The sequence below is a fragment of the Heptranchias perlo genome, chromosome 4, assembly GCF_035084215.1.
Source record: "Heptranchias perlo isolate sHepPer1 chromosome 4, sHepPer1.hap1, whole genome shotgun sequence".
In the NCBI taxonomy this organism is placed as follows: Eukaryota; Metazoa; Chordata; class Chondrichthyes; order Hexanchiformes; family Hexanchidae; genus Heptranchias; species Heptranchias perlo.
In genome coordinates, this window is record NC_090328.1 from 115,859,745 (window position 1) to 115,872,422 (window position 12,678).

A 12,678-nucleotide genomic window follows, 5' to 3' on the forward strand; every position below is an offset into this window, starting at 1 on the left:
AGAAGTTTTAGAAATAGGAAAGGCACTAAGTCACTCGGTAGTGAGAGAAGTGTTAGGCTTAGATCATGATCCTGTTTGTCTGGGTTTGAACTTGGCCAAAGGTGGGGACCCTATTCAGGTCTTGTTTATAGTTCACGTCTTGTGTCCATGTGGTGCAGTTATTCAAATTGGACTGATTGCCCAGTATCAACAGCAACTTGCACTTATAAAGCATTTTTCATTTTCTCAAGATATCTCAAAGCACTTTGCAACCAATGGATTATGTTTAAAATGCAGTCACTGTTATATAATATCTAATGTAGCAGATTTTTGCAGCTGATGCACAATATGACTGCAAAAAAAGGCTTCCATTTACAGGTGTAGAATATATCAGTTATATCACCAATAAAGATATCTGCCCAGATGTTCCAAGCTGACAAAGGGAAGTAGGTACCTTGATGTACACATTTCAATAAGAAAAGTCTAAGTGTGAAATTTTGCTGTGGGACAACCTTTAACAATCCATTGAAACACAGGGGTAAATTATTCCTTTATTTTCTGAATTGTTTCACATCTTTTTAAAGTTAGTTTTTCTTTCTTCTTATGTCCATTACACAGTACAAAACTATCACATTGTCCTAAAGTCACACCAAGAACAGAAATCATTTGGTGAAATTTGCAAAGGTAACAGGGAACCTCAGTTGTCTAATTAAGCATTTAATGACAATCCTGGAATGTTATCATGGAGAGAGACACTAGCAGTTGCTGATACGATTGTTACACCTCAGTTCTATATTTTCACTATAATAATTCTAATCCCATCCTACAGCTTTGTAATTGGGCTCTATCTAGGAAGTTGAACTGTCAGTGTCATTTCAAACTGTGTCATGCATCCAAGCTGATCCTACTTCCTTGAGAGAAAAAAAAATCCCAAGTTTCAGAATTTATTGATGAATCAGAGAATTTTTGGATAAAATCTAAAATTTGGCAATGTTTCTATTCCATAAAGATTGTTATGCCGGATAGACTTGCTTGTAAATAGACTTGGGTATGTTGAGAGTAAATGTAAGTATTTGAATATGAACTTTCCCAACAGATGAAGATCAGCCAACGAGTACATCAGGAAATGAGAAGTGTAAAACGGAGCTGTCTACATTTGTTATCCATTTGTCCTTCTCACCAATAAATCCAATAAAGAATTCAGGAGAAAATTATTTACCCAGAGAGTGGTGAGAATGTGGAACTCGCTACCAATTGGAGTGGTTGAGATGAATAGCATAGATGCATTTAAGGGGAAGCTAGATAAGTACATGAGGGAGAAAGGAATAGAAGGATGTGCTGATAGGGTGAGATGAAGAGGGGTGGGAGGAGGCTCGTGTGGAGCATAAACACTGGCACAGACCAGTTGAGTTGAATGGCCTGTTTCTTTGCTGTAAATTCTATGTAATTTTCCTGTCTGCAGGTTGAGTTTCCTTCTTTAAAAATGCTCCCCTTTTCCTTTCTTGGGTTTCCCTGTGCCGTGTATCGTAAATGAGTGGAAGATTGCAGGGGGCAATTTCACACCCCGCCACTATATAGCACATTAGGTGTTGCTACATCTAGAAAAACAAAAGAAGGATGTCAAAAGTGCATTGGAGCTCTAATGTGTTGTACCATGTAGTGACAGGATGTGAGTTTGCACCTGCAATAATGGGTGCTTTTGCCAGTGATGATAAGGAAGAGTACTATCATTATCTCTCCAGTGTAATAACAATTGTCAGAGAAAACCTGAGGAATTCTATGAAGTTCAAATATGTTGATGTTTTACAAGTATAGTGGATGTTCTTCAAATGGTGCATTTTCCCCTGGCACACATTCTGCTTGGAGTTCCAGAATCTCTAGTATTTCCGCACCAGGTGACTTTGTTTCTCCGGCCTCATCTAGAATAAAGGGGGAAAAATGCAGGATTTTAATCTTATCGCCTAGGTACAGTACAATAATCTCCCTACTAAAAAAAAATGTTATAGGAATTTCAAATTGTTTAGTTGATTCTTGTAAGACATTACTATAAATATTTCAGGAGATGTACAGTCCACCACATTAAATAAGTTTTATTCTATAAATTTTACTAAATGATCCTAAAAGGTCCACAGACCTGTAAGTTCTAAGAGGCAGTCACATTTTACACAGTGAATTACTTGCAAAGTGCAGTGAGTAGTTGGTGTGACATAACAACAGTTGAGTGTAGTTTTACTGCCTCAAATTAGACTATGAATCTTTGGCAGTAAACAGACCAACTCATAACTGGACATGTTGAGTACCTGTCGAAGTAGTGGGAGTCTCCCCAGTTATTGAAAGATTTGCACTTTCCTCCAGTGGTTCAGGCCTCTTGCTTTCAGGATCAGCATGAACTGGTTTGTCTTTGGTCTCATCGTGCTCTTGTAGAGGCACTGGTTCTGAGCTAGGTTCAGGCTCGTGTTCAGGGTTTTTAGCATGCTTTCTACTTGTTCCACTTGCCTTTCCTTTTCTTCCTCTTTTTCTCTTAGATTCCTCCCTGTGAATCAATGTGATATAAAATCAATTTTGAAGCTGGTGAAATCTTGATATACTAAATAGGGCACAGATGAAGTAGTTAAAGATAGTTTTTTTTTAACAAACACTAGGAAAAACTTGTTACCAACAATTAGAAAAGATTTGATAGATTTTTGTTCGGCAAGGGTATTAAGGGTTACGGAACCAAGTCAGATAGATGGAATTAAGATACAGAAACGCTATGATCTAATTGAATAGCGGAACAGGGGCTGAATGGCCTACTCCTATTCTATATTAGGAGATCTTTTATTTTAAAATGCTGAGGTTACACGAGCAGTAGAAATCTTCATATTAGAGAGAATATCTATAAAAGCAAAATCTTAGTATAATGGGAGCACTAAAACACAAAACAAAGATCTCAATATCCAGACAGAAAGGCAAGCATCTATATCTCAAGTGTTAGACAGTGCTGCTGATTAACTTGGTAACCTTACTATACATAAGGTTGGAAGACATTTTACTTACTTTCATTAATAAACAGAAGCAGAATTGATTCTTTTAAACTAATTCGTGCTACAAAAATATTCCAGATGAATAACACTCCACAAAGCTTCAGCAAACATCAGTGTTTGGAGATCTTTTCTGCCTCTCAACACAGTTTACACTATGTAGTGAAGCTTATAATTGGGAATGGAATGGGTGATAGAAACATAATCAAAGCACATTAGGAAAAATGCAAACAAAATAAAATGAATATTTGTTTAGATAAAATGTCTCTGGTTTGTATTATGTACATTTCATTTTGTAATTTATTTGATGTCTTTGCAGACTTTGGATTACAAATTTTGTTTGAGGGTCCTTCATACTTTTATCTATATTGCCAGGATATGTAATCTCCTCCCTTTTCTGGTTACTTTAGAAAAAAGTTAAACAGCCATGAACTATTTTCACACAAGTCTGTTATGTGTCAAGAGAAAGATATAAAAATATTAAATTGGATAAGTAATGTAACTGTCTTTCAATGGAATATCTTCACAATTCTGAATAAAACAATTACAACATGCATTTCCACAAGTGAAAAATAACTCTGTCAGATGTCCTTGCTTAAAAATAAAAGATGTTGTAAATATCTCTGTGGAGTCACAGCTCTTGAAAATCAGCAACAACTTTCAAAAGCTATAGGTTATGAAAGGCATTAACATATTTTTTAACCAAGGACCTCTGTCATAGTGCTCTAACTTCAATGTTTAAAAGAGTGTGTAAATTTGCTTTTATAGCTTGCATATCCTCAAACCTGGATCTAGAATCCAAGTCTAAGCATTCAGAGACCTCATCTTCTGTTTGTGAATCCACCCCTTTTGTACCACCAGCAGGTTTAGCCATCATGAAGGGATAAAACATGGCTGCATATAGTGGCGCTTTGCTAAATGCTGAGTAAATAAACTTTGTTTGCTTTAAAATACACTTGTTTAGCTGTGTGTCCTCCCTGCTGTAAGTCCTGCCCAGCCTCCGCCTTATTGGCTGATACAGTGGTGTCAATAGACACTCCGATAAAAGATGGATACAATGGTTAAAAAACATCTCTTGCTACTTGCCCTCCCTTTAAGTGGAAGGGTACTTGCATGCATTTTTTTAGGGGGTAAAAGACTTTTTTCACCCTTGTTTTACTATGATAAGAAGAGAAGCCTGGTTGAATATAAGTATTATTAAAACTGTGTTCAGGAAGGACAGAGCAATAGAAGCAGCTAAGAGACCAGAATAACTACAATTTTTGGCCACTACAAATTCATCCATGAATCCCACTAGTGTCCAGTTAGGACCAGTTTTGGGTTGTGAACTCAACCCATCAGGAATTGTCTGAGATTCATTTTTACATAGGACGCTTACAGCCATCAGAGAGAGTAGACTTGCGTCCCATTAACTTGGGCTGTCTGTAAATCATCCTCCTATCTCACTGTTACTATATCACGTCTTACTTAATCACCCACACTGAGGTTTTCTTCTCTTGTGCTTCCAGCTTCCTTTTCCTGAGCTTTTCACGATCTCTCAAACGATGTGGAAGAACTCCTAGTGGCAAAAGAAATAAACTCTTCATGTATTATAAATTTTCTTATTCTCATAACCGTTCCTCTAGTTTAATATGCTGTATCTTTCTCAAGTATTTTCTAACATTTGTAGAACTGAAACTTGTGAAGTTAGAAATTACCCTTGCCATTCTGTTATCATGCTAGCTTATCACTACAAATCTAATGATCTACCTTTCTCTTTATGAAACCCCATATTTATGCTTGATTTTATATCTGTAGTTTTGTGGGTATTTTTCTGATGTCAATTGGGAATTAGAATTGTTAATGCTTCAATACAGCTGTGAAATCCTGTTTTCTAGAAGCTGCTTCAATATAATTTGATTGCCTTGTTATTATCATGTTCCATTTAACATATGCATGAAGAAAAGAAAGTGCATGACTAGAATGTGAGATCACAAAGAAACAGAAGAATAAGTATATTACACATAACCAGAGCATGAGCTGCTCATTTCTTCATGAGTGCAGGGGAAATGAGAAAAATAATATGGATATCTTTAAAGATATGAAGATATTTAGATGTCTCATTGGTCCAAATGGTAGTTTGTATTTAATTTCTAACATCTTTAGTGAAAATGGATCTGAAAGTGAGTACTATGGAAGAGCTTTCTTTTTAGAAAGCCTAGTTAAAATTCCTTAAGGAAGGCAATGCAATGCAACGTTAATGCAGAGCTCGCAAATCAAAGAGTTGATGGAGTCATGTCTCAAGATGTGAGGTTCTGCCAATCAACAGGTGGTGTGGTGGTTCTACCTGCGGCTTCTCTGGGTTCTGAAATCTGAAATCCCAGCAGTTTTAGGAATAAAATGAGGACTGTCCAATAATGTTGGAGAAGAAGGACATCATACATAAAGTGAAATCAAGAATACCCTACTCCTCTGCAGCTCAGAAGCTCACCCTCTTACAGGACACCATATAACTTGGCACTGGTACAGTCCCGGAGCTGTAGTCAACCAAAGTGAACTAAGGATCCCTTTATCATGGGTCTGGAATTTGCCAAGGCAGTTTCAGTTATGGGAAAGGAGAGACTGAGACTTTATGGTGTTCAAGGTTTACTGGTTCTCTCTTGCATTTAATGTTACTGATCATTTGGTGGGGGTGAATTTCCTCGATGCTTCTCCCACTCCACCACCATAAATTCGGCAGAATAAATGCATTAACGTGTGCAAACAGGGTTTCTGCCAAAGTTATGATGGCGAAGTGGGAGAAGCTCCAGGGTAATTCACCCCCTATGTTTACCATCAATGGCTCCTCTGTGCCAATCAACACAAAAGGCCTAACTGATGAAGAAAATTCCATGTCCAACCATAATAAGAAGCAGTGGAGTTCCCATAAGTGCATAGCTATTGGTGTCAGCCAGTAGCAAGTTAACTCTGCAGTTGGAGCCGGTATGGCCATAGCTGATGCAGTCAACTCCACTTGCGCCAGATGGGGTGATACTAGTATGAATTGAAATATGGGTTTGGCAACACTTTTGAAGCTGATTTTTTTTTAGATAATTGCCTCAAAGTGCTATTGGTGGCGTGAGGCCAGATCCTTCAACATATTTTACATGTAGCTTGTCATTGTCCAACAACAAGCACCCTATGAAAATTATTTTGGTAAGAGAGGACTTCATTTTACAAAAATAATGTATTTATTGATACATTCCTTGGTCACATTATTTATGATCTCTGTAATATACATGACTTTTCTTTGAATAACATTGAATTTTATTTACATTAATAGGATCCCAATTTTAACCCTGGCAGGTCCAGGGAAGTTCAGGTTCCTTTAGATGAGGATTTTATAAATTTTCAGATTACACAGAAATTTCCTGGAAAGTTTCAGTATAATGTGCGGAGTTGCACCATTTTATTTTCCGAGGAAATTTGCACATAACCGATTTATGCCAAAACATCGCTACATGTCCATTTCCTCGGTCATTTGCACCGCTCCCAAATTAGTTCTGCTGGAACCCCACTTGGCTCATTAACATAGTTCTGCCCCTATGCAGTAGACCAGATAACACAAGTTTCCTGCATTTATGGTACTTCTGAATGGGCATGAACTTACATCCAAAATTTTAGGCGCAGCAGGACCCGAAGAAGGGATATTAGGATGCGTAAATTATTCTAATTACATGGAGGGTGAACACTGACACTGTCGGGCCAAATGGCCTGATCCCATGTTGTAACTTCAATGTATTTCAATGTAAATGACGATTTCTGGTGCTTTATAAGGTTTTTTTTATTTCTCTTTACTGAGACCTGTACTGTATTTTCTATATCTTTGAATGCTTTTTTTATGGCACCAGAATCTGTTACATTAAAAAGAGAAAAGCTTCCTCAATTGCATTTTTGTATGCATGCTGTGCATAATGTGCATCAATAATGGTTTGATGGCTTCAAACTTTAAATTTCATGACATCAATAAGATAAAGAGGGATCTAAAGAAGGAAGATAGCACATGTTCCACGCTTTCCTCGGGCCCCGAATCTTTATGGTGATTTCCGCTTGTTTTACATCGTTCTTTACACCCTGGCGTAAGCTAATAAAATTCTCAGGAAATTTCGGAGGTGTAAATTTTGGCGTGATTTCAGCATACGTGCAATTCAGGAAATTCAAGCCAATTTAGTGGCAGAACCAGTGATAAGTCAAATTGGATGTGGCAGTGGAGGTATCACGCTGGGTGGGCTGGATGATCTTTTTTCATTCTATACTCTATGTTCTTCCGTTAGTATTTTGCACTTTTATTATGGCTATATTAGTAAGGATGCGAGATGTGAAAAGTGACCTTTTCTCTTGTTTACCACATTCATTGTAATGAAGGGAAATCAAATGTTAAAAAGAGAACATGATTAAACTTCCTTCAGCATAACCTCTCAGAATAGTTGATGTTTATTCGTTCTTGCATAAACCATTAGGGTCACAGAGAAACTGATGAAGGACGGCCAGTTTAAAGTGCAGAAATACGTGCAATTTGATAGTAAACAGCAACAGTACAGAACATACAATGCATTGCAATAGTACAGAACAAAGGAACATAGGAACTGCAAAAAATACAGAAAACAGCCACATAGTAAACAGCAATAATACAGAATACAGCAATAATAAAAGGCAAAGCAATATCTGTATGCTTACAAAGTAAAATTGTAGATATATTTAAGATACATAGAATTAATTATTCTGCAGATTTATATGCACACCTGTAGTTCGGCAATCAACAACAAAATCCAAAAACTTGCATTTATATAGTGCCTTTATCATAGTAAAACAACCAAAGGCGCTTCATAGGAGTGATTATCAAACAAAATGTGACACCAAGACACATGAGATATTAGGACAGGTGACCAACAGCTTGGTCAAAGAGGTAGGTTTTAAGGAGCGTCTTAAAGGAGGAGAGTGAGGTAGAGAGGCAAAGAGGTTTAGGGAGGGAATTCCAGAGCTTAGGACCTAGGCAGCTGAAAGCATAGCTGCCAATGGTGGAGCGATGAAAATCGGGGATTCGCAAGAGGCAAGAATTGGAGAAACACCGAGTTCTTGGAGGGTTGTAGGGCTGGAGGAGGTCACAGAGATAGGAAGGCGCGAGTGGGCGATGAATGTTGGGAAGCCCAGAGTAGACTGCCAGCAGCAAGGTAAGTCATGGATAAGGGGGGTGAGATATTGCAAGGGTCTCGTGGCTGGGGAGTGGAGGTGAAGAGTCCGGAATAGCAGAGGCCTGTACTTTCCTTGTGAGGCCTGGAGGAACACTAAAGAAAAGATCCTGCTAAGGAAAGGTTTCCACTTACCTTCAGTGGCCTCGCTGACTTACCAACAGCTTTACCTGGCAGTGCAGTCGAGGTGGGCACCTCATTCAGGAGCGTGTTAAATACTATCGGGGTGCCATGTGCATCAAAACCATCAGCATTAAAATGGGTGATGGGTGGGAATTGGAGCCTCCCCATTTGAACTGCTCCCCCACTCCTTTTCCACCGATTGGGTACTTAAAATCCCCCCCTTAAGTATTTGGCATTATCGATTATGGAAGGTTCAATCCTTGTTTAAGATGATTCCAGTTCAGTAAGTTTCCTACACTTTTTAAATAAAATGTCTAGTGCACCAGTACTAATTTTATATTATTTTTAAAATATTGATCCTCATATTACACACAACCCAGTTTACTAAAAAAATTAGTACTATTTATGCACAATCCTGATATAAGCAAATATTTGGCAATATGTACAAATGTTATCACTAAGACTGAATTTTCCTCCTTGAAGTATCAGAAATGATGTAACTTGTATTGTGTGAGAATTTGGTGAAATTTTTTTTTGTCCATCGTAACTGGTGGCACACAACGGGATTCTACTATAATCCACATTCAATAGTAACTCTTTAGAGTTAGAAATGCTGTCAATTAAAACCAACTAATCCACACCTAGCTTCTAGTTTGGGTCATTGCAGACTATCAGAACAGTGTTAAACTAGTTTCTAACGTCAGACCTCACTATAATTAACTAGACTATTATTCATTGACATACTGCATGTGTTCTCTATAGATTGCAAAACCAACTGTTTAGCTGAGTTTGTGTTATTTGTACTGTATTGAACATTAGGGACATTTAACAGCTAATGTATCATCCAGAGGCAATATATACCCGTTCTGTTTTACTGAAGTAATATCTACTGTTATTTTCTGTCACTAACAAAAGAATATTACCTGGAATCTCCTGATCAGTAGTATTCTGGGTCCGCTCTGTAGTGTCCATTTTCTCCACACTGCTGAGAATTGTTTCTCCTTTTGAAATAACAAAGTAGAAGAGTTTGAATAAGGTAGTGATGACCTTTTTTTAAAAAAATAGATTAGGCGGTTTCAGAGTTGACACCCACACAGGCATCGTTATCTAACGTGTACAAGAGGGGATCTTCGCAGCATCCAATAATAATGTTTTTTCAATCACATGATGAAGGTTTATTCTAGTGCCCCACGACGGACATTAAAATTAAATGAATGTGAAAAAAATGCCTGCCAAAAAAAAACTGTTTTTAGACGGAGTTCCCCGATAGTACATTAATCCATGTATATTTACTGCACAATAATCCATGTATTGTAGCCCTTATATAAGTTTGTCTGCTAGGAACTAGATTTGTTCTGAGACTTTTGCTTACAAAATTTAAAATAATAATTGCTTGATTGTTGGTTTGCTTTTCGTTAAGTAGTTGTTGATTTTATTTTATGTTGTTTCTTTTCCTTTGAAAATTTACAATAAAGTATTAAAAAACAAAGCAAAAGTGACTTTACTTACGGCTATACGTTACTGCACATTTCACTAACAAATTCAGGGTTTTTAAAACATTGTTAGGACTACAAGTGGCCACTAACTCTCAACTATTTGATTGCAGACCAAAGATCTGGCTTGTAACCCAATGCAATATATTTTATGGTCACTGCAAACAATATAGTTATAGACATTTACCTATACACTAACAAGAGCTATTATCACCTGTTACCTCTATAAGCTGAAGAAAAACAGTGAGACATATAAAAGAAAGACTAGCATTTCTATAGCGCCTTTCACGATCTCAAGACGTTCCAAAGCGCGTTACAGCCAATTAAGTGCAATTTGAAGTGTAGTCGCGGTTGTAATATATCATATGACGGTGTTCCAGATCATTCGTATACTTGACGTAGAAAATAACATTACAGAAATGTTAAGGATAAATGTACTTTTTATGAATAAAATGAAAATTGTGCTATCATTTCTTGACTGGATCTTTTTAAAGAATTACACAGATGTAAATATTATCAGTAGAAAGGTATTTGTCTAGTTTAGAAAACATATCAAACTCGAAGATGTCTTAAGTTCAGAACTATTTCTAAAACTTCATTGTAATGCATGTATTTGAGCAGCATTTTTACGTTTAGACTGTACAATTAGAGGTGAAAATAATGGGAACCAAATACAAATGAACTTGTTTCAAGGATCAGTAAAAAAAAAAGGGGTTGTCTCTCCAAGTATTTTGCATTAAAGGCTGGTATGACATGATAAAAAAAACTTCCCATTCCTGAGTATATATGATAGGTACGTTTACTGAGAACACAGTGTTTGCCTCTGAATTAGTTTTGTAGCCTCTTTATTTTATGCCAAAACTTGCTGCTCAAAATGTATTAAGTTTTAAAAATTTTAATCAAAAAAACATTGTAGTCCCCTGCAGAGAACCTCACCCATCGGGAGCACACACTTTGAATTTGGACACTTGCTTCCAAACTCCCAAATGCAATTTTATAAAATCATATCTAGTGTTGACAAAATAATGGTTTCATAAAAATAAAAGCAATGCCGCTTTCCCAAATTTCGTGAGTAAATAGATCATGTGGTATATCACCAAGTCATACAACCAGTAAGGTCCCAGGTCCACCTGATCCCATCTGAGGTGTCAGTGGGATGTTACAATCAACTTAATGTTTCCATGCTAACGATGGGGAAATTCCGCCTGGATTTCTGCTCCTGATCGCTATTCAATGATTTCAATTGGAAAGTGCATGTATACAATAGGTGATGTCAAGATTGGTGTTTATTGGTGATTAATGTTTCCTACATTACAACAGTGACTACACTTCAAAAAGTACTTCATTGACTGTAAAGCGCACTGGGACATCCTGAGGTCGTGAAAGGCACTATAGAAATGCAAGTCTTTCTTTTTTATATATAGTAAGGAGTAAAGCATCAGCATATTCTGTCAATGAAAACAATAAATTTTAACTAATAAAAGTGAATATGGATTGTTAACATTTACTTTACGCAATTAAGGAGCATGAAGTATTCAAGTTAATTGCAAAAACTGAAAAGTATAGGTATCCCGAATATTGCTGTGTGATAATAAAGATGCTGTTTCCCTCCATAACAATAAATCAATTCCAGTCATAAATGCCACTTTTCTTTATTAAAATAAAAAATATAAATGTGTATATTTATATCCTACATCAGTCTGTGATGATTTTATTGGAAACTGAATTCTATTTATGATATTAAATCCTTTGTCTGTTCTTTTATTTATTTCCCAGAATATCACTGTGGGGAATAAACAAAATGCTGCTGAATGGTGATTGTGGGCCATTTTTTAAAAATTTGGTCTGCTGAGTGCCCTGATTTTCAGTGTGTACGGTAGTTGGATGAAAATTTCCCCCAGAATGACATTAATGGCAGATGTGGAGAAGTCCATGGTTTAGACCATCTCAGTTTTCTAACTAAAGCAGACATACAATAACAACTTGTATTTATATAGCGCCTTTAACGTAGTAAAATATCCCAAAGCTCTTCACAGGAGCATTACAAACAAAATTTGACACCGAGCCACATAAGGAGATGTTAGGACAGGTGAAGAGGTAGGTTTTAAGGAGTGTCTCAAAGGAGGAGAGAGAGGTCGAGAGGCAGAGGGGTTTAGGGCATGAATTCCAGAGCTTAGGGCCTGGGCAGCTGAAGGTACGGCCGCCAATGGTGGGGCGATTAAAATTGGGGATGTACAAGTGGCCAGGATTAGAGGAACGCCGAGTTTTCGGAGGGTTGTAGGAGGAGGTCACAGAGATAGGGAGGGCTGAGGCCATGGAGGTATAATAATGAGTAATGGGAATTGGGGAAATGAAAAATAAATTAGTTATTAACTGGCGCACAGAAAGTGACCTGGAGGAACCCAAACTTAAGAAATATAGTAGGGGTCTGACCCCCCAAATATCTACAAATTTTAGTCAGTTTTTGGCCCCTTTGCAAAGAAGGGCTGATGAGCAGGACAGTTTCAGTTTTCAGGGAGTATCTTGGCACTTCCCCCAAAACAGGAAGTCTTCTGCTGGAATTCTTGGCTCTCTGGGCTGTCTGGTGCCTGCCATATGCATATAATTAAAGGGACCTCCCCCTGGCCCTTCTAACTTTGGCATGGTGAGTGGTGGAGATCCTGAGGGGACATAGCCTGGATACCAAGAAGCTTCCCCCCCCACCCCACCCCCCCGCACCATAGATATTTGTGCCTTATTTACACATTTATTTTGCATTTTTGTAATAAAATTTATATTAATTTTTATTAAGTGTTTATTTTAAAATGTGAAAATAAATTAGAGCAAAATGTACAGTACTATACAGTACTAAAAGTG

General features: G+C 37.3%; 1 protein-coding gene across 2 annotated transcripts; it reads right to left on the minus strand.

Moving 5' to 3' along the window:
- Positions 1-510: 510 nt before the first annotated feature.
- Positions 511-9,422, minus strand: hemgn (hemogen). 2 transcript variants are annotated; one of them, XM_067983497.1, is made up of 4 exons: positions 9,253-9,422; positions 4,467-4,557; positions 2,280-2,512; positions 511-1,898 (listed from the first exon to the last, which is right to left on the minus strand). In XM_067983497.1, exons 1-4 carry the CDS (start codon positions 9,299-9,301, stop codon positions 1,783-1,785), a joined length of 489 nt encoding a protein of 162 aa, XP_067839598.1. In that variant the 5' UTR covers positions 9,302-9,422; the 3' UTR covers positions 511-1,782. The 2 variants fall into 2 exon arrangements, with proteins under 2 accessions (XP_067839598.1, XP_067839599.1); XM_067983498.1 differs by having other exon boundaries at positions 4,479-4,557; positions 9,253-9,418.
- Between the last annotated feature and the right edge of the window lie 3,256 nt (positions 9,423-12,678).